This window comes from Argiope bruennichi, chromosome 3 (genome assembly GCF_947563725.1).
Source record: "Argiope bruennichi chromosome 3, qqArgBrue1.1, whole genome shotgun sequence".
NCBI classification, from domain to species: Eukaryota; Metazoa; Arthropoda; class Arachnida; order Araneae; family Araneidae; genus Argiope; species Argiope bruennichi.
This window is the reverse complement of record NC_079153.1, coordinates 114,534,650-114,557,721: the sequence shown is the minus strand read 5'-3', so window position 1 is coordinate 114,557,721 and position 23,072 is coordinate 114,534,650. Positions and strand designations below refer to the sequence as shown.

The 23,072-nt window shown below is 30.0% G+C and overlaps 1 protein-coding gene across 5 annotated transcripts in view; it reads left to right on the top strand.

Annotated features, from left to right (window-relative positions):
- LOC129962611 (growth arrest-specific protein 2-like) overlaps window positions 1–23,072 on the top strand; it is a 132,726-nt gene that overhangs the window by 105,805 nt on the left and 3,849 nt on the right. For all 5 annotated transcript variants that reach the window (XM_056076434.1, XM_056076435.1, XM_056076436.1 and 2 more), the window contains 4 exons: window positions 14,604–14,728; window positions 17,053–17,194; window positions 18,314–18,672; window positions 21,813–21,911. In XM_056076434.1, coding sequence (XP_055932409.1) covers window positions 14,604–14,728; window positions 17,053–17,194; window positions 18,314–18,672; window positions 21,813–21,911 — 725 coding nt within the window. The remainder of the gene's footprint in view (window positions 1–14,603; window positions 14,729–17,052; window positions 17,195–18,313; window positions 18,673–21,812; window positions 21,912–23,072) is intronic.

Genomic DNA, 23,072 nt, shown 5'->3' with positions numbered 1-23,072 from the left:
GGAATGTTGTTGTAATTATAAAAATATTCAAACCTCTGTTTTATTGAATTGGTCGATATCTCTATGTATGGGAAATTTTTTAAGAATTTTATCAATATATGAGTAAATATAATAAAAATTGAAAATATAACAAACTGGATAGAAAGCATTAGAGTTTTAACTTTATCAATATTATAGATGACCTTCAAATTTCAGACTAAACTAGAGAAACTTTCTTGATTGAAGTTTGATATTCGTTTGAGTGACAGTGATCAATCAACTTTATTGTTAAACGGGACTTCTGAAAACTTCAGAGATTTAGGTACAGAATATTTTAAATCTTGCTCAGAGCAGTTTGGACTGAAATTTAAAAGTAAACTGTTAAAAGGTTTGACTGATTTGTTTGATGATTAACAGTAAAAGACATCAAAGTGAAAATTTCAACTCAGACTGTCTCAAATTAGTGTGGATTAAAAAAACAGGAACCATTTTGTAGTCAAATTTGGTCCCTTCCTTTTATTTTCGCCAAACAAAATTTGACAACTGATGTTTACATTATGACGATTTTTGAATTAGTGAAGAAATTTCTAGACTGCTTTTGAATGTAATATTCCATTTTATAGATTTTTCAGGATTTTATATACGATAACCCACCAAGTACATGCGTTAGGATACACGAATTTTATTTTGTTGAATTTGAACTTTCTTTTGCTTAAAGTCCTTTATAAAACGGTAAAAAGAAAGAAGTACTTATCTTAATAATCAGTAGAATATTTTTAATGTTTTACGAACAGCAAAAAGAAAGAAAAAAAACTGCCATTTTTTTAACCATTATTGTTGCCCAAAAACATTACATATTTTTTGTTATTGATGTCAAAAGAAAACGATATCTGTAATAATTATATCTATGTACATGCATATTGCTATCCCTTTTAATGAAAATATTACTACATTGGGGCGAGTAACTGTCGCAATAAAGTAAGAATGTTAAAAAAAAAAAAAAAATTGAAATCAGAGAAAAATAGCACAGCAAACTGGCACCATTTGAAAGGGGAATCTTTTTGATTTTAAAATTGCACAATAACGGTTTTCTTCGAATCCAGATTTTCGTAGAATTGTGTAATCAAAATAATATGAAAATAAATTGCGAAACAAAATTAATACAGAATTACGAAAAATATAAAATGTGGCCAGGCGACCGCAAAAAAGGTTATTTTAGATAATTAAATTTTTTTTTAATTATTGAGAATGAAAGATATTTTATTGATTACCATTATTTGTGATATGATCATTATTTTTAATATGTTATTAGTGAGTATATTATTTTTGATGAGGAATTAATACTGCTATGTTAAGAATACATGGAAGGGTACAATAAAGATGAGGGGGAAAACTATCAGCTTTAGAATAAATCGTTACATAAAAATGCTTGACTTTTTAAATTTTTTTTCATATAGTAATGTATGAATTTTAAGAATTTTCATGAAAAGTTTTTACAATGTTTATCATAAAATAATGCTAAAAGGTTTCTAAAAAAGACCTGCTTATTCTCGAATTATTTTGCAAAGATTTCCCTTTTAGCACAAGATATTGTACGATATCTTCACGATATTTTGAATTCCCGTCAACATCGTATAGATATCGTAATAATATTGTTGGGCATTTTGTGCTAATAGGGTTGACAGAGTTTCTAAAAGTTATTCAACTATTGCAATGAAAGGAAGTATTTAAAAACGCATTTAGTACTAAGAAGTGAAAAAAAAAAATCCATCTTTCTACATGGTTCATATATTCCAAATTCGACTGCTGTAAATTCGAATTTTAGTTCTAGGAAAATACAAACCAATCGGTGACGAATGCATTTTTCTCTTTATGAGTGGGTAAACGAATATTCTTAAAATGTCTTTTGTTCAAAATTTCCTTTTTTTTTTATGTATCCTTTTATGTATTCTGATTATTTACATTAAAGTACTTTCGTTCTTAAACCGCGCAGCTGGTGAATGATTTTGCTCACTGAAGCAAAAAATCGGCTTTCGCTTCCAGTGAACACTTCTCGATTTCCCAGAATTCCCCTGTAGGCACAAAGGAAAGGGATCTCGGTATGTTTTCAGTATGCTTTCACATTGCGTTTTGTTTCATCTTGTTGTGACATAGTGCAATATATTGTCGATTCTTCATGTTATTCGGATACTTAACAAGCCTTTCAATTAAATTATTCCTCTAATCCTATATTGTATTACTTGGAATAGAGCAATTCCAAATATTTTTTTCTGAAAAACTCAGATCCTTAATGCATTTAACAAATCCATTTCGAAATATTAATAATTTTTTTAAATTTGAAATTGAGAAACATATTTTTAAATAAACATTTTCCTGTAATTTAATTTAAAATTGAATACTTAGCAATAATGCAATAAAATTAAACTAAACAATAATGCAACTAAATACTTTTCAAAACAAATTATTTTATTCTTTCTTATATCTACAAGACTAAAAAATTTATATAATTAACATAGAATTGGTATATTTTCTCCTTTGTTAGTTATTCTTCCCTTCCTTCTTCTTTATTGTATAAAAGTTCTAACTTAATTCTCTTCTTCTAATTAAACTTCTTCTATAAGTCATTCTTTAACTACACGTCCTGGAAATGAGGCTCCCCCCCCCCCCTGCAAAAACCGATCCTCAATATGGAAAACAGTCAGTATTGGCGTAGCGTCGAAGGTTGAATATCTAATCTGTCAAAATTTCTATCACTTCACGCCATTTAAAAAACCAATGGAAAAATAAATTTTGAAACAGAGAATTTGCACAAGACTTTCTGGTGAATACAAAATGAAGGAAACGGTACACTGTACTGTAATCACATATTTACCAAGCAAATTATCAGCGGCAGATTTCTGTATTTAATTTTCTTTATTTATATATCTTATGTAATATATGCATTTCGTGCGATAATTTAAAATGCCTTTTTAACTCATTGACTGCCGTGTCACTCACATTCGAGTGCCAGTTAAAGTTTTCAGTCAATGTAGAATTTTATGCGAGTAGAACAAGCCCATGTTTAGCTTATATCTCCTTGTCTTAGCACTTTGCTCAGCTCGTGAATCGCCTGTGATTCATACACATTATCTAATTATATATTTTCTTCTCTATTACAATTAAGAGAGCAAATAAGTAAACATCATATTAGATAGTGTTAGAATCGTAAGCATCAAGCATGGCAGTGAACGTGTTAAATAATATTTCATTATCAGCTGCTTTCGTTAATCCGACATTCTTTTATTATATTTGCCGGATTATTAAGAGACTCCTTTATTGTAGGAATATACAACAAAGTGGAATGGAGAGTACTCTTATTGGTTTTGAGAGTTTTACATGACATTAACACGTTCTTACGCACGCGTAATATTATAATATATTTAAAAATAAATAATACATCCGCAAAATTTCTGAGGCAGAAGTAAAAACTTACGAAAACTTTATTTCTAGAATTTTTATGCTCTTCCCACCTAAAACCCCAACGCTGTCTTCTACAACAACCGATTTGCATTCCTCGCACGATAGCGCTTAAAATTTCCTCTAAGTAGGTGGTTAAACAGAATTAACTCCTGGGGTCAACCCTTTACTGGGCTTCAAAAGCACCGAACACCACTGGCAGTCGGACGTGAAGCCAATAAAATGGTAGTAAATGCAGTCTCATTTGAACCGCGTTCGACAGTTCCCAGAGGTCACTGTAGTAGATAATAAGTGGCCCCGCTGCATCCACGGTAATGATCTTTAATTGAAGCTTTCAATTGAGAAGATGCCACTTTCTCTGGAAGAAACCTGTTGCTCTTTCAATGGATGGGTTAAAAGGACTTGCATGATGAGTGAGATGGTTTTTGTTTGGATAGAAGACGGTAATTGGCTGGTGTGAACATTTGCAGCCGCACTGCCTGCGTCTGTTTGGGAAAGTTTTTGGTCTAAGAATGGCTGTTTGGTGTGTTTGTTTGGAGAAAGTGACGTATAATTTGTGGTTATTTTTTACTTGCAGGTTGACAAGACAAATATGTGAAGGCTTTTTTTTTAGTGTCGGGTTTACAGAGATTTCGCATTTTACTTTTATAAATACTGCTAAATAAATAAACTCGATTTCAGACATGTTTCCGACTGTCTCATTTGCAGTAAGGTTTTTATTTGGTTAAGCAGTGATGTAGAGTTTCTGGACAAAATTTGAATTAAAAATGGATGAAGTACTTTATAATCACACATTTTTTAATGAATGCCTTAGAATAATAATAATAATACAAAATTGTTTTGGAACAGATAACAAAAATCCTATAACATCAGATTTTACGAAGTTTGCTCATCGAATTTTTAAATTATAAAGAAAAAAATAAAGAACTTCAAGTTTGAAACTTTCAGATAGTAGTAGAATAGTTTTCTGTAGAACATTTTTTCACGTTTTCCATGCTTTGGATTCCTGACAAACTAAGGAATTTTCATAAGTTTAAATTTGAATAACCTTTCTGAGTGTACTTTTAAAGTTTTATTTCTAAGTTCCATTTTGAGCTACTTCTTTTGTTAAGTTACATTTTAAAGCAACATAAAGGCTGTCATAAATTCGAATTGTAATCAGATAATAGGAACGATATCAGCAAGAAGTTTATATATTCTGACAGGTTTAATAATGTAGTAGGTCACTTACTCGGCTGTTTTTTGGCAGAATGAGATTCGAATCTGCAATCCTTCGGTACCGAATCTGATGCCTTACCATGGCGAAGTATCTGTCTGAATATAAATCGTTCAAAGACATGATTTAAAACAATGAGATTTTCTAATCACCAAATTCTGACACAAAGCTTTTCAGTGATAGGTGATTATGTGGTTTATTATAATTCTTGCTAGGTTTTTATCGCTTATACTTTTAAATTAGTAGTGGATGATCAATAAAGAGTTGTAATGGTTAATTAGGTTTAGCTTGTTTGGTGAAAGAAAGTGAACAAGTTAACGAAAAATAGTCATGATTTCCATAATATACTTCATCGGAATCGTTTAGAAAACGAATTTATGCTTTAATAGTATTTGTTATATATTGTTGTTCTGTTGAGGTTAAAATATTCATATGTGTTGCCGATTTAATATTCCTAGCAGAAAATATCAATGAAATCAGTTGCAGACTCTAGCACGGACTTTTTATCTTTGAACTGCAATCTGTTTCTTTTTCTGTTCTCATTTATTTATGAAATAGATTGAAATAAAATATGAAAAATGTAGATTTAAAATTGAGATTTATTTTTTGTTGCGGAAAAAAAAATGTTAGAAAATACAATTTCTAAGAATTCTAATATAATTTTTAATCACTCTATATGTCATTCAATTTAAGTAAAAAAAATATTTCTTTTTTGTTTTTCGTTTTATTTGGCACTTTAAAAAATCGTTTGATTTTATTGACTAAGAAAAACAACTCATCATACATGTAAAATCATAAAAATATTGACATAATAATTATTGATATAATGTGTTAGAACGTGAAGCAAGTGTGCCTCAAGCGGCCTCTTTAGTCAAAAAAGCTAAACAGACTGATTAAAGCAAATGTGATTCAAAACATGAGTTTGTCTGTTCTTGTATATGCAGTTGCATTCTATTAGCCGCAAAGTAATACAATGCGAAATTATTCATATAACAAAGTTTAGATTAAAATATAATTTTATATATTTCATAAAGAAATATGAATAATTATGATAAGAAAAAGCAACGTTTCCAGAAATTGATGAATGATATTCTATCTAATGAAGAGAATGATGAATTCCCTAATTCTATTTATCATCAAATGATTCAGTGCATAGCGATAAGGCCCATGTCTAAAAGTTTCTAAGTTATGGCTAGCAAAATTTTATACTAGATAAATGCGCAAAAAAAAATCATTCAAATACTGGGTAAGTATAAAAAAAACTACAGCACGTTGAATATTTTGATTTAAAACTTAGGTTAACTAAAAACATTTCCATATGCGCTTTTCTTCCATTCTTTTAGGAAATATTGCACCCCCCCCCATGGGTGGACAGACAAAACGATGTCCATCCAACCAATTTTGTCCAAAATTCGAAAGAAATTTTTAATTTTTCTGTCAAGAAAATTAGCATTCAGTACGAAGCATTAAACAAAATAATATTTTTGATCAGTATATCTTTTAGGTAGATTCCTCTAGGAAGACTATCTATAGCAATGGTCTCATTGCAAGACTTTGGGAAAATTTCGGGGCCGCGGTAGCCTGGTGGTAAGGTCTCGGCTTGTGAACCATAGGGTTTCAAGTTTGAGACCCGATTCCACCGAAGAACCGTCGTGTAAGGGGGTCTGTTGCACGCTAAATCCGTCATGCCAAACGTCCTCCCGTTGGTGTGGTGTGGAGAGGGGGTGCCAGCTCAGGTGTCGTCCTCGTCATCTGACTGCGGTTCAAAATTACGAGGTCCATCCCAAAATAGCCCTAGTGTTGCTTTACAACAAGACGTTAATAAAACTAAACTTTCTAAACTTGGGAAAATTTATTCAGTTCATGATCCTTAGAATCCAAAACCAACCTTCTTTCAAAAGTTTATAATACTTATAAATTTTTGCTCATGTTATCTTACAAACTGCGTGATTAGAGTAATTTTGTTTGAATTTTAAATGGCTTGGAATATATTGTTAGAAATGCAATAACCTCGAGCGAGTTAGTAAATGGTCCATCTAGTTCAAAAGAGGTGGAAATGGTGGTGGAGGGTGGAAATTTTCACTTCGCTATAACTTTCTTAATATTGGAAATAAAAAAAAAATTATCCAAATTAGCGCCTTATTAAAACAAACAACTTTTGTATTTAAAATTCTTCGATAACTGCAATATCTTAAAAGTGAAGGTGCTGAAAAGGGGTTTTTAAGCCTCTAATTTTGACGGTTCCTAACATCAACACGTTATGTTGTCAGATAGTAACTTAGATATATAGGAATCTACTTTTGCCTTTCAGCTTACCGAGAGGGTTTTTTTAAAAACTAAGTCAGTTTCTTTTTGCACTCACTCTTCCAAGACTAGCTTTATTCTTGGATAATTTCAGGTAATAAAATACTTCAGTAATTTGTAGTATTTGAAAGTAATCAGATGATTGTGGGTCATGTATCAATGCCATCATTTTATATCTAACACCTTTTATGAAGTTCATCGACATGGGAGGATTCGGTAAGTTTATCATATCGATGTATTTATGTAGTCATAAAACGTGTGACACCATTAAATGAGTCATATGAAAGGGTGGAGAGCGAATTGGATTTTCTTGACGAAAAAGAACTTAATATTCCTCACAAGTCCTTTATTTATTTAATGTGTAATGGGAAGTAATTTCCTTGTTTTAAATTACTTTCTCCAATGTTTGTTTATTAAACTGGTTGTTAAATTGACAACACATACAGTAGGATAAGTCAGTCATTCGCAATTCAGAATTTCTCGAATCAGTCTCAGATGATTTTTTTTTTAGTTAAATTTATTATTATATTTTTATTTTTATTAAATAACGAAAAAAGTTTATTTTACGCTGTAAAGATTGTTTGGAAGAAGAAAAAAATTGTTCCTTTACTTTGCCAATGCATATATTCAATTTATCAATTGAATTTCTTTTATTAAAGCGATCATTTTTTGTACAGTAAAATTCTGTTCTTGACTTTCGAAAATTAAATATTCTACCGTAATTAAATCCTCTATTGCATAATATAAAAAATAATTCATTTCTGCATTTCACTTCTCTACTCGTCTGATTTCTTGTTGAGCATCGATTTCAAATAGAATTATTTGTTCGTTCAGAAATCAATCATACATATCAGAAATTAAGACGAGTTCAATTATGTACCACCTTTTACGAAGAAATGTAAAAATTTCTAAGAATATTTCCATATGATTTTGAGGGCGGTTGTAATAAGGTATTACATATAATCAACAGTTCTTATCACAGAAAAATGACTTCAGCATATTCTAGAAAAATGACGCTTTTTTTATTTTCTTAAGCTCCAAGTAAAGAGATATAAATCACTAAAGTTTACAGTTTTCTTTTAAAGATATCTACGATTCAATTTCCTATATCGACACTTGACAAAAAAATTCCTATCATAATATCATGGTAAAATCACTGAAGGGATAGACTTCTGTTTCTTGGCTTTGTGTAGCGTTGTAGACAGACGCATCACTTATTATTTTTTCTCTGTACAAATTATGGCTCCCGTGGACAAATAAATCGAAATTAAAATTTCTAAACTTTCTTTTTTCCGGCCACACAGCTACAAAATTATATATGATTAAAAATAGCTTGTATTTTACCTAGAAAAAGTAAAAAACACCTGTTGGTTGATTAATTGGTACTTGTGGGTTTTAACAATGACTAAAAAGCGTCAAGAAAAAATTTCGCCAATTTGGCAATTTCACTCGTCAGACTATATAGCAGGTGATTCGTACGTGATTTGATCTATATTTATGCACTTGAGTTATTTTTATAATTTGGCGACATTTTTCCTTGGCGCTTTTTGGTCGCCGTTAAAACCGACAAGAACCGATTAATTTAATGGGGTTTACTGGCACAAAAGCCACTCTTGATTATACAGTATGAAACGTAACTTGTATGCAAACGTATGGTCTATATAAAAGCGTATGATTTGTATCTTTAAAGGTCAGTTAAAAATTCTGCTCTAGCGATTGTGGAGGGCTATGGAACGCAAGAGCTTTGAATCTCACACTTTTGAATCGCATTTCTCAATTTCTCGCTCGCTTTATGATGAACCTCTGTTTCATATATGTCTAGAATCTAAATTTATCGGCTATCATTTTATGACCTGATAACAATCAGTTTAGCGATCGCGGCTAGAATTTTGAATCGTCAAATCCAGGAAAAGAAAACTAATTGGCCCTTTGTGGGCATTTGTCTTGTTTTTGCCCGAGGAAAGCTGTTGATTTTTATATGACACGCATTTCACCTAATTGATCGACAGTTAGTTGAACAATAAGAGGTGTTGTATCATTCTTTGAGAAATAACATCATCAAATCCACGTGATGCCGTAGTCACATGCAGCGAAAGATGATCAAATAGGCAACTGACTAGGAGCCCTCGAAATTTCAATGCATTTTCTACCATATTTTCTGAATACAGTATACTTCCGAGTATCCGGTTTGCGACTATCCGGCCTAGTTTTCTTTTATCGTAATGAAATGAGAAAGGCAAGGCGTCTGTTGAGTCATCTATTAAAGACTTTTTCAGAACCTACAAACTGTAAGCTTTATCTCTTAGGGTTACCTTTTCGTATCTGTATAATCATTTATCAGTGAAAAATAAAATCAGTTTGAGCCAATTTTCTTAAGAATTGGGCCTACGATTTACGTTAATGTTTTGTTTTTTTCCTGCATTTAAGTTGAGCATTACCGAATTGATGTCAATATGTGAACAGTTTATATCCTTTAACTTACTTTTTCTCTAATGAATTCTTGAAACGTGCAATATAGTATATATAAACTACAGTACAACGCCTTTTATTTTAACTCGACACATTAACGGCACTGCTTCTATGAGATAAAGGGTTTACTCAAGTAGATGGAGATGAGATGGAGGGTTTACTCAAGTAGATGGAGATGAGATGGATGGTTTACTCAAGTAGATGGAGATGAGATGGAGGGTTTACTCAAGTAGATGGAGATGAGATGGAGGGTTTACTCAAGTAGAAGTGAATATTCAATAAGGAGTAAATACGTATTATAGAAGTGAGTTTTGATATAAAACTTTGTCTTCTGATATTGATGGGCAAAGAAATGGATTCATAATTCCTGGCCTATCCGGCTTTTTATTGTTATCCGGCCCGTAATTGCTCCACATTAGACCGGATACTCGGTAGTGCACGGCATATTAATCTTATGCTTTCATTTAATTTTCAAGGAGTTTCACTCGAACAGATTCAAATTAAAATCAAGTACCGTTCAAATGTTAGAACATTATTCTAATATTCTTAATTATTTTTTTATAAGTTTCTTTTGCTACATTGTCTGGAAGCTCCAAAAGAAAATATATTGCTCAATATTTTTTTAAAATGTCCGATTCTACAGTTAATTAGATTGTATTTAGAAGTATTTTAACTATTTTGTTTTAAATTATGCATTATTTATATTTTATATACGAATTACTGAAACCTTCTCTAGTTTTTGACATGTCATTAAAATTTTTTGACCTGTCATTATTGCCAGTTGATCAAAAATTGCTAAATAAAACTGCTTATATAGAGAATTGAAAGCAATATATATATATGGTGTAGGAAGTTAAAAAAGAGAAAAGGCACCCCCGTGAAACTTACAATGCCTAGAAAGAGGCTGGTGAGACCTTGGTTACATAGCTAACATCTAACATATTTCAAATATTTTGACCATCTAGGTAATAAAGCCATACGAAAGATTTCACCTATGCGTTTTTTCGAACTATATTTTTCAAATGCACCTGGAAGGACAGACAGATCTACTATCACCACAATTTTATCCAATGTTTATTCCAAAATTCTAGATATGTATCAAAGTCTACATACTAGATTTCGTCTGTAATTGTGCTGTGTTTTTCAATTATTTTGTGTCAAAAATAATGTCAAAAAATGGGTACTTTGGATTTATTGAGATTATAAAGTACAAATACACTGAAATTTGGAGGTCGAATTTTTTGACAATTAGAGTATTTTCTCTTTGTATGCAGGTTCAGATTAAGTTCAGCAAAATACTTAAGGATCCTCTTTCTGCTACCAAATTTTCAAACACCTATTTATTTTATTGATTTTGATTTAATATCTAAATATGCAATTTAAAAAATACAAATATAACCATAAACTGAAACAATTAAACAACTAATTTCCAATCACAAATACCTCAAGTATTAAAATAAATTCGAAAAATAATTTTTACAAAATGGCAATACATAAATAAATGAATAATACATTCTAAATACTTAAAATTTGCCAGGCTCTTTGGCTAATGATGAATCATAAAACTAACTATCTGATATTTAAGCAATACTTGTTTTTAATTTGATATATTCGACTACATGGCCAATGCAAAAGAAATGGAAACGAAAATTAAGTTACACTGAAATTACCACTAAAAAAATGTCGATGCCTCCAAAATTGTAGGAACCCTAGGAATTGTAGGAATGTTTGCATGCCTCGTATATGAGAGAATAAACAGTGGAAATTCACTATAAGTTGTAGAGTTCATACTTCCATTTAAAATGCATGAACGTTTAAACACCAAATTTCCAATTCAACAGCCTGCCAGCCGACTCCATCATTTACATCGGATATTAAAATCGAGCACAAATTGCAGTAACCAATTTCGCGAACATGCACAAAAACAAGACAATAGCCCCGCCCCCGCAGTATGAGACCGTTCTGTCGGCAGGGCCTTAGAGCCTCGGCGGAAGGAGTCCCGCGGCGATATCCAGCGGGGATCTTAATTGTTAATCCCCGAGTGAAACCCGATTAATTCGTGGGTGGACTGACCGCCGGGGACGACTCGTTATTACAAAGTGCGAACTTGAGGGCGGATGCTGGGTTTCTTGCGGGAATTGAGTCTGCTTTTTATTCATGGCTCACGGAAATAAGAGTTCGTTTATTATTGTTATTGTAATATTAAGAGTTCGGTGAACTGAAGGGTGACTTTTCGGTTACTTTTATAATGGTAATTTGAATTATTTATGAATTTCGGATGTAAATGAATTTAGTCAGAGCAAGTCGCCATTGATAATTTTAAATAAAACACACTCAAACTAGATATAAAGTGTTTCATAACTTATTCAACTGAGAAAAATTTGTCTTATTATAAATACAAGTTACTGAATCCATGTTGAACGTATGTTCCACATTATTTTAGACCGCTGTAATTTAATAAAGTAATTTAAACTGGAACGCCATATCCGAACTTTCTCCCCACACTAGTATCCTGCTATGGGAAGACAAACGTAAGTATATGTATATCAAAATAAATATTTTTGAATACAATGTTTATTTCAATTATTACTTTGACTGTAGGTGTCGTCTTTCAAAAAGATTTTTTATTTATTTATTATTTTTTGGTAAACTGGGAAAACATCAATTTTAATAAGAGATAGTAGTCATACTTCCACAACAAATTGCACACTATTAGCAATCATTTTATACAAATTTTTATGCTCTAAAACATATATAAGCTTTTTTAAGAATTAAATGCGTTATTTTTGAACAATCCAGGAAAAAAAAAATTGAAAAACTCTTCGTTTCATTTTATTTTTTCCATCTTCCAATTAAACCTCATCTTGCTGAAAAGACAAAAAAAAAAAAAAAAAAAAAAAACACTTGAGATAATTATACTAGACCTAATTCAAGTGAACAAAGCAATAAAATCTCAGCCTTAAGTTGTTTTTTGTATTATTATTTATTTAAATTTTTTGGTCACTGGAATATATCCAAATTACTAAGACGCAATTTCTGTGAAGAATCCAAAATATGACCAGCATAAATCAGAGTGTAGGAGACTTCTGAGATTTCATTTATTATTACTCAAATAAGGTTTTTGTTTAAAGAGGAGGGAATTTCCAAATTAAATTTTTCAAAAAAAAAATTATGGTTTTTTTTAAAATTAAAGTTTTTAAATTATATGCTTTTTATGTCAGACGATGAGAAAGATGTTACATTAAAATAACCCATAAGACAACATAAAATTATATTTGAGTTTCGAAAGTATATTTGTCGCGTGACTTTGACTTAACGCAAGCTAGCTTTATTTCGTATTTCTTTCATTGTTCATTTGCTTCAGAATTTTGGGGCTTCACTGTACCATAAAGCTCAACGAATTTTCGTTTTCTTTTATAAGCTGATTGATAATTTAAATCATTCTAAATGTGCAAAATTTCAAAGACGTATCTACATTTTTTAGTAAGTCATTTAGCAATATTTGATGCATGACAATGGTGTAAACAATGTTTTCATTTCCACTTTTCAGATTATTTGCGATAAAAAAAAAAAGCCTAATAAATACTGAATTTCAAGACAATATTACTACTGAAATTTTTGAAGTCAATTCCTTAGGATAGTTTTTTTAATATATTGATGCAATTCTTCAATTTTGACATGTAAAACTGGCTCTTTTAAACGAATAAGCTTTAAATTAGGGATTTTTTTTTGTGTGTGCGGGTTTTGCACGTGTATGGTCTAATAATGGAAATTTTTTTAAAAAAGGAAGTTTTTTTGTGCATGATATGAATTTGTATTAATAGCAGAATTGTGAGTAAATTCAGGTCTGTGGTACATATATATATATTTGAAATTATTAAGATTAATGAAATATCGATCTTTCTTTTTTATGCATTCATTATGTAGGTATTATATATATTTTTTTCCTTAGATTGTTGTAATTTTTTATTGTAAGCCCTTTAAAATAAAATTATTAACATTTAGTAAAGTTATAGAATATTCCAAGAGTTATAGAATATTCCAAGAATATTATGTAAGAGTATTTGAGGAATGAAAATCTTAAATTAATTTTTTGCCATTTTATATTTTTAATAAAAAAATTTTCTGAAACCTTAGGGCTTAGCAATAGGAGTACGAAATTTTTATAAATTAGCTTTTAGGAATGTGATTTTTTTAATGAATGTTCTAAAATTCATATTTGATGGAACTGTGAGTGGCTGGATTAGCTAGCTGCAAGATGTGTAAAGCAATTTTTTAAAAAAAATTTCAAATTAGTTTTTCGTTTCAGAACGTTTACAAATTAACATTTAAAAAATAATTATCGACATCATAACAAACACATACAATTTATTGTGAGAAATTTGCAATATATATAAAGTTTTAGGGATTTAAATTTAAATTTTAGAAATACTTTAAAATCTCAAATTTTTGTATGGAGTTCCACTCTAATTCCAACTTTTTATTAAATTTTTTAAATAATAATTTAGTTGGCATTAACTTTGTACCAGAAAGATTTTCCACGTTTTCTTGCGAGACAAATATTTCTTAAATTAATTAGGCAATAAATTTGCATTATTATTTTCTGAAATAATTTTATTATAATTATTGTTTAAAGTACCTGTTGGCTTGATTCATGCAAAAAAATACAAATTTAGGTTAATTGAAGTATTTCTATTTCAACAAAAGTTCTGTGTTTTTTTCTCATTAAATGTTTAATGAGGGATTCCTTAAGTTGACACCTTGTGCCCACTTGGCCTACTTTCAATAGACGGAAAAAAACGCTGTTAATGAAGAAAATGCGAAAGAAAAATCGGCCTTTACTCAGTCATAAAATAAACACTAGTGTAAATCAAAAGATTTTTTTTATTACTTTTTCATGGGATAATTGGACTTGGAAACAATAGAAACTCAGGGTTCAGTAATTCCTCAGCTGGCAATGACACCTTTCTGTTGAACTTAGATACTCTCGTGGCGCCATCTTTTGGTAAAATGAGAATTTATTAAACACTAATATTATTATTTAATAATAATATTAATTATTTGCGATCTGGGTATTAAAATGGTGAGAAATATTTATTGTTACGCTATATATTAATAATTACTAATCAAATTAATGTCATTGATATTGAGATAATTTTTTTTTATTTTGTTTATGCAGAAGTCGAAGACATTACAGCTCAAAATTTTATGGACAAGTTGGACAATGGAGTCATTATCTGTAAATTAGCAAGACTTATTCAACAAAAAGCGGAAGAGTGCAAGAGACGAGGACTTATTACAGAAGTAAGCATAATTATTTGGTAAAATAAACTTTTCAATTCTTTCATAATAGAAGTAAAGAACTGATTATTTGGTTAAAATTATGAATGGGTTAACCTCAATTACGAAATATTTATGATATAATAAATATTGAAAATATTCCAAAAATGAATATTTATTGTACATAAAGCATATGTTAAATTATTATAAAGCATATGTTGTATCAGTATTCCTGAATACCAATATTTAAATTTAGTAAATATTATATTCCTGAAAATAGATAATTTTAAACACTCTCACACTGAGCTATTTTTATTACTTTGTGTAATATTATGAATACTTTAATTTGATGACTTGGATTCTTTGGCATGATAATGTATTTTTTTAGTCAGTCAAGATATAATTAAAATTTAGAATAATTGTAAAAATGCCGCGATTTCATTAGTCAACATGATTCCTTTATAAAAAGAAAAGTAGTATATATCCATTAATAAATGTAATGTTTTTTTAATTTATATTATTCTGTCTCTAACTATCCCATGTGCGTACATTACTTAGATCCTATGTGTACTGTCACAAACTCTAAAACCCCGCGATTAGAAATATCTGAAACACCTTTAATAAAATCAAAACCAGCGTTTCACAAAGGCATTTTGAGATGAATACATCTGTCAAGGGGTACCTGTTTCTGCAATTCTTGGACATCGAAGAAGGTGACAGGTTTCATCGAAACGAGACTCGTGAAAAGAACGTTCAAAGAATAGGCCATTGTTCGATCCAGTTCCAATTCAAAATGTTCGCATCGGAAACAACTTGCAATTATATGATTCTTAAACTATTGTCATAATTTTAATAAGAGGTTTTTACTGATTATCTATTCATTGTTCTTTTCTACTATTATATACTTCAAGCTATTGTCCATGGAATGTCTTCATTAAATGTGTCAAACGTATATTTTTTTCGAATAGTACAATACTAAACTATCACTAAAAAAAGTGCAACTCCTCTTCAGGGAATGAAAAATTAATAAATATTTACGATTTTTATATTAAGAAATTTCAGGTGTGTTCATGTTATAGAACATACAACAGAATATGTATTGGGGCGAGAATTAAAGGGCCTTTAGGCAGTGTAAGTTCCGGATGCCTTCCTTTTTCACTCAACTTTCAAAGTCTGATTTTTATTTATTGGTTTCAATAATCAATCATAATACAATCTCTATAAACAACTTTTTCCTAAACACATATCATGAAATAATAATAATTATCACTGCCACAACATTTCTTTTCAATAATTAAAAATATATATATATTCGATTACAAAATATGTTCGTGCATAATTAAAAAAAATTATAAGGAGTTTTAAACGAACTGCAAACACATTACAAGGTATATTTAAATACGATCGCAATATTTTAATACAATATTTCCAATGCTTGTTAACTTAAGTCTAAATGAGGGGTGGGGGAATGTATCCCACTGTTGTCTTGAAGTAAATTTAAAATATGCTCCCCCAAAAACTTTCTTTATATAAAGGTATTATCCTACTCCCTTTCTCATATATCAATGGGCTTTGGGTAAGCACATGAGTGCCAAGAGTGCTCACATTTTTATTTCCAATGCCATAAAGAAATTTTTTCATCTTATTATAGTAAAACAAGCAAACAAAAAATATTAACTGCATGGAACGGGAGAACAATAGTTGCGAAATATTGATATTTGGCATGAATCGAGCATTTTTATTTAATCTGTTGTGTGATCTTTGGCATTAATCGATGACATATGATTGATAAACAACAAGAAAATCGAATATATATGTTAGACTCCTTTTTCCCGATCAATTGAAACCATAATTTTACAGAGATTTACAATTGCATTTACAAGATCACATTCTAATTTTCATTTATTTAAGAGCATGCATGCGACAGACGGTTAACTCCTTCATGGATTTGCTTCCAAATCTGATATGGATCTACAATTTAGATGCTATATTTGTGTATCAAATCTTATCCATCTATCTCTCTATGCTTTGCAGTTATCATAAACTACAAAATATTTTACTCTTTTAAAAAAGTCAATTATATATATATATATATATATAATTTTTATTGAAGGTCATTAGTTATAATTTTGGCATTATGATTTTGAAATATAGACTTGTATATCAAATGTACAATTTTGTTTTTAATGTACAACTAAAATTGATATATTAAAACATTTTTATTTCTCCTGAACCAAGCAGAAGTATATATGTAAATGAAAAAAAAAACGTATTAACCATATAATAAAAATAAAAATTACGGATTTAATGTTTACTGTGTTAAAATGCAATGTTGTCTTCTTTCACAGACCGTTCCATCTGTCCGCTTCAAGTGTTGGGAGAACGCCAAGTCTGAATCCTTTTATGCCAGAGACAATGCGGATAACTTTATACGATGGTGTCGAAAATTCGGGGTGCACGAAGCTGTCATTTTCGAGTCAGACGGCCTGGGTATGTATACGCATAGTCCAAATATACATCGGAATAAAGGAATTTGATTCAATGAAAAGTTATTATTTAAATCTATCTATTTATTTTTAATAATTTATGTACTAATCAGATTTCTCAAAGACAATTTAAAACTTAGGATGTTAAAAACATATATTTTATTCTTTAAAGATAAATAATACACAATTTTCATCTCTACAATTCTTAACCCTTTGACTATTAATTTTTTAAAATCTTTTTCTCTGCAATCGTTTAGAAAATGAAGATAATAGCTTCTAATGCAGAAGCTATTATCTTCATTTTCTACACGAAGATTCTATTTCTATTCGATTTTTTTTACAAATGTTTATAAACCCCGTGGCTAGGACATGATAGCCAAATACACCTCCCTACCACCACCACCACCACCAAAAAAAAAAAAAAAAAAAGAATTATTTAAGCTGATTTTAAAAGATTAGTGGGATATATATGTCCCGTTGTTAGTCAAAGGGTTGGGGGGGGGGGGTAAGATTTCGACTTCGAGGCTGACAGGTCCCGATTTGAAATCCAATTCCATCAAAATATTCGCCGCGATGTGGAATTGGTACATGTGGAATCATACGTTCTCCTGTTGACGTAACAATGAAGTTTGGATTCTGTATCTTCATCATCATCTGACCACGGTTCAACATTACGAAATCTGCCCCAAAATAGACTTCATGTCGCTCCAAAAAGGAACATGAATGTAATTAAATTAAATCATATTAACCTAAGCCATGTTTTAAGAATTTAAACTTCTTTTCTTAAAGAATTTTAGTTATTTAATTAAGTAATCAACCACATACGAGAGTTGGCATAGCTTCTTATTTGTTCCAAGAAATAATGTGGTTGAAAAGAAAACGAATGCCATTCTTGTTCAAACAGAGGTCGACGAAAATTTCCTTACAGTATTCAGTAGAGTTTGGCTATTAACAGTCGATTAAATGAATAATTTCTAAGAAAACGAATGACTAAAGAGTGTACGAATTATATTATAATTGTATTAGAAATTACTTTATAACACCCCTAATATATTTTTCTATTAATAATAGCATCATTTTCTTCATTTTATACAATACAATATTCCTTGATTTCTTGTCTTAGTTCTACATACCCAGCCCCGCACAGTGGTATTGTGCCTCCTGGAGTTGGGACGCATTGCCTCCAAGTATGACATTGAACCCCCTGGACTGGTCCAACTAGAGAAAGAGATCGATGCCCAAGAGGAAGATAGGTCCTCTGATGGGCTGAGTCCGATATCCACGGGCTCTTCTTCACCGAACTTGGTTCGGAGCCGGACCGAGTCCGCCCTGTCCCTAAACTCCTCAAGGAGCCTGCTCACCAGCCCCGACAGTGGTATCGACAACATCCACAACATGAGACCGAGGAACAGGCTCTCCTACACGCCGCCCTCCTCTGCAGAGACCAAGAAGCAGCACAAACCCTCCGAGCTAGACAAAAAAGTGAGTGGAAAACACATAAAATAAACATAAATAATAACAAGTATTTTATATATAATTGATATTAAGTTCTGTGAGAGGCTCAACAAAGTATCACCGCACAGCAAAGCGCCATTCCTTGTAGTGAATAGCTTATAAGCCAGCTAACAGCTACACGAGCAATTGCTTTTGTATCGTGGTCATGTTATTGGGCTGCGAACCACAAGGTCCCAGGTTCTATCCTCACTCATAGTAATCCGCTACCTCCTAATTCACATATATTGTGCGGAGTAATAACTGATTCTTGCCATTTCTATTTTCCATTTCCTAAGCATATTCATATAGTATTTTCACGATTTATTTTAATGAATTAGTCGGTTTGAAACTATTGTTTGTCTTAATATCCTTTACAAAAATTCTATTAGTATCTTTTTACCAAAGATTAAGCTTTATTTATTTGTTTGTTTGTTTTAAGTGCTTTAAACTTTTGGGTATTTTTTTTTTTAAATTCTAAAAACACCTTTAATTTCATTTTACTGTTTGCGTTGCTTGTAAGAAGAAAATAAGCTTCATTTTAGATTTATATAATGATTTTAATTTTATTGATATGATCTTGCAGTTAGACTTCCAGTCAGTATTTGTACAGCATCTTCAAATCTAGTTTCAGCACCATTAAATCTTTAAAAAATAACACAATCATTTCATTCAGTAATGACCTTTCCAATAATAAGATGGCCTGTGGTTTAGGGTTAAAATCTCGGCTTCAGGATGAGAGGATTCCAAGTTCGAGACACGATTCCATTAAAATATATCGTGTATGCAGGCCTGGTGCATGTTAAATTTGATATCGTAGGCATTAACATCCTCTTGATGATGTAATACAAAAGTCTGAGACGGATGAAGATGTCAGCTCGTTATCGTCATGTGACCAGGTGATGATCCGTGAAACTGTGAGATCCATCCTAAAATAGACCTCGTGTTGCTTCTAAAACGGGAAGTTAATGTAATTAAAACTAATCGAGTAAAAAGATTTCTTTTTCATCAAGTCATTTCATTTAATCTGTGATGTAAATAAAGATAAGCCAACCATAAAAAAAATCATCAATAATAAAAGATTTATTCCAAGTGACATACATGGTTAGAAAAAAAAATCATAAATGATGATATATTTATCAGCATTAGAAAGAAACGTTGATTATATTGTCCTTCATGAGTTGAGAAACTGGAATTCGATGTTATAACTATGCATCTTCTTTGACAAGAATCAATGGAATGTACAGTAAACAAATATTTACGTATAATAATGCATGACATAATGTAATATATGCGTGCTTAAGTATCCTTCAATTTTTAAATGGTTAATCAGAAAGGGAAATATTAAACAATCATTGGACTCTTGAATCATTCTTATTTTAACAATTCTATTGCTTCATATTCACATATATTTATTACTGGTAAAGTCATCCTCTCCTTCCCATTCTATGTTTTAATACATATTCTTTCTATAAAAATATTCTTGTAGAAAATCTATTTAAGTTAATACATTCAACATTTTGAGACTCTTGCTAGCCTTCAAACAGGTACCCTTTACCAAGCTCTCTTAGTTGCATCCTTTTGCTATGCTTTGAATTTTATTTATTTATTTTGGTTTATCTCTACTTCAAAATGTAATATCTTATATTTATTTGATTTTAAAATTGGTGCAGTTTTTCTGAAACAGACTGTGTCTTATTTAGACATAATTAATTTTCCTGTAACCTTGGAAAATATTTTTATGATGCATTTTGACATAAATGCTCTTGTGAATTATATATCAATAATATTTTGAGTGAATGCTGGTTTTGTGTAGAAGAATCATGACCAGAGTAGATGTACAGACATTTTCCCATTGCCAAAAGAAACATTTCAATAGGTATTTTCTTATAAGTGAATGAAAATAATTATTTTGGCTGTTTGTATTAAACCATTTCATACATTTAAAGAGACCAAACTTTAAATTAAACAGCTAAAATCTTTACTTTGGGAGGATTCAAGAGGGTAGGGAAAAAAGATATCTTGAAAGATAAGACTTGCTAAGACTTGATTCTTAATTATATAGCAAAGCTGTATTTACAAGTATTGAGTAAATATTTATAAACAACAATGCATCTCATGATAAATTATGTTTCTGATAAATTGTTTAGACATAATCACTTTGTTACCATTTCTATCCTATTAATTTGATAATATTTTAGACATATTATCTGTAAAATATTACATGCATGATTCAAAGTACTCTATCAAAAAAACTGTTTGACATAGAAATTAAAAAAAAAAAAAATAATCGGCAGGTTGTTATTTTCTGTATAATTAGTACTCACTATGAAAGGATTTTTAAAAATTTTAATTAGATTACTAATTAAAAATGAATCAAAATCTCGACATTTTCCTTCGATAATTTTGCAGCATTTTCATATATAAAATCTATTTCTATGCCAGTTCAAATTTTTTTAAAGCCTTTTTAGTAAAAATATTTTTAAATATGTTTTATTATAATATTCTCCTCTATTTTGTCACTGTTTTTATATTCATGCTCACTGAAAAGATATCAAATGTTTTTGTTGCTATAGCTGAAAATAAATTTTTAAAAAATATGTAAAACTAAAGAGTGTAGTAAAGATTTTTCTGCTAGCTCTGCCAAGTCACGCCACACAGTTGTAAACTCATCAAATATCAATTAAAGAATACAGTTAAATTACTAAATATGTAATAATTACCTATTACTCTTAAAAAAATTAGTTTGGCGATTGTACCATATTCTTTAGTTTATCAAAATAATATAACAGGTAAATCTAAAAAATTAGCATTCTATGATGTTTTGAAATAGAAAAATACTATTGTCAAAATTTAAGTGAGATTCGAACATTTTATTTGATGATAAAATAGACATGACATTTTAAATGTGCTTTTTAAAAAAAAATCCGAGGATAAAATAGTTCAATAGTGTTGTAATAACAAAGGAAATTTCACGATTGCTTTTGTATTTTTTGAGTGACCTTAGAATAAGACCTAAAGGTTTTGTTATAATTCTTTGGTTACTAAACTATCAAACGCTGTATCATTGTATATTAGATAAAGCATGTTAAAAAGATTTTATTTACATTCCTTTTTTCTTACAATTGCAGGTTATGAAGATAGCAAATAACGTCTGCAAAGATAATATTCAGATAAACCGTATTTCTGAAGGAAAATACTGCATTGGGGGCAAGAATGTTTTTGTTCGGGTAAGTGATTGTACATATTATTGGAATTTTGACCAAAACTGATTTGTACATTACAATAATTTTAATATATATCGGTATATCCAGTTTCCACTAAAACTAGTTTACATCAGTTGAAGGAAATAATAAATAAACAGCATTATATTTTGGATATTTAAACTATACATTATTTCTATTATTCAGTATTATCTGTATATTACTATTATATTCTATTTATTACTATTATATTCTGTATCTTCATTATTTCTATTATCTATTATTTCTGTTCTCTGTGAGCAATATTTGAAAAATATTAAAACAAAATCTCAAAGTCACTTAATTTCTGTAACTTATGCCACAACTTTTATGAATGAGCAAGCTATTTTTAATAATTAATTTTTGTTTGGCAGAAATGATTTGCCGAGGATTATTTCAATTTAATACATTTGTTTCTAAGGTTAATCTGGTAAACAGCAGTAATACTTATTAGGCATCCATTTCACATTCAAAAATTGCATTTCCAAGGCAAAAATTATTTCTGCTTTTAGAAAGGTAAAATAAAAGTACTATATTATTTACACAGCTTAAATACAAAGGCCTTTTCCTTCCCTGAGAGACTATATCAAGATGGTTTTCAAATAAACAGTTATATTGAAAAATTAAAAACATTTATTATATATTCTAAAATTATTTACAAATGATTATTAACTGTGTAAGGCAAGATAAGTTTAACAGGAAGATATTGAAATATCATAAAATATTCATGCTGAAGCTTATGAAATATGGTTACCTCATTATGTGACCAAACACAAATCCTTTCTCTCTATAGCAAATTACAAACCTGTGTTTGACAGGATACAGTACCAGAATTCAAGTCCACAATTTTGTACACTCCATGCAGTGGAGCCTGTGATCATGTACAGTTAACAAGTTTATGATAAACAGCAAACACTTTGAGTGGGAGTTGCCCTTTACACATGGGAAAAAATATTAGCAATTGCATATGAAATATAACGCATGATAAAGTTTTATGAACATGGACAAATAAAAATAATCCATTCTATATTTTTGACAAAGCAAACAAATGATGATAATTATCTGCGTTAAGAATTTAGATTAATGTATAATTTAAATTCAATTTAATCTTTTAATTTGGAACGTTTTCAGCATTATCTCATGGAGTCA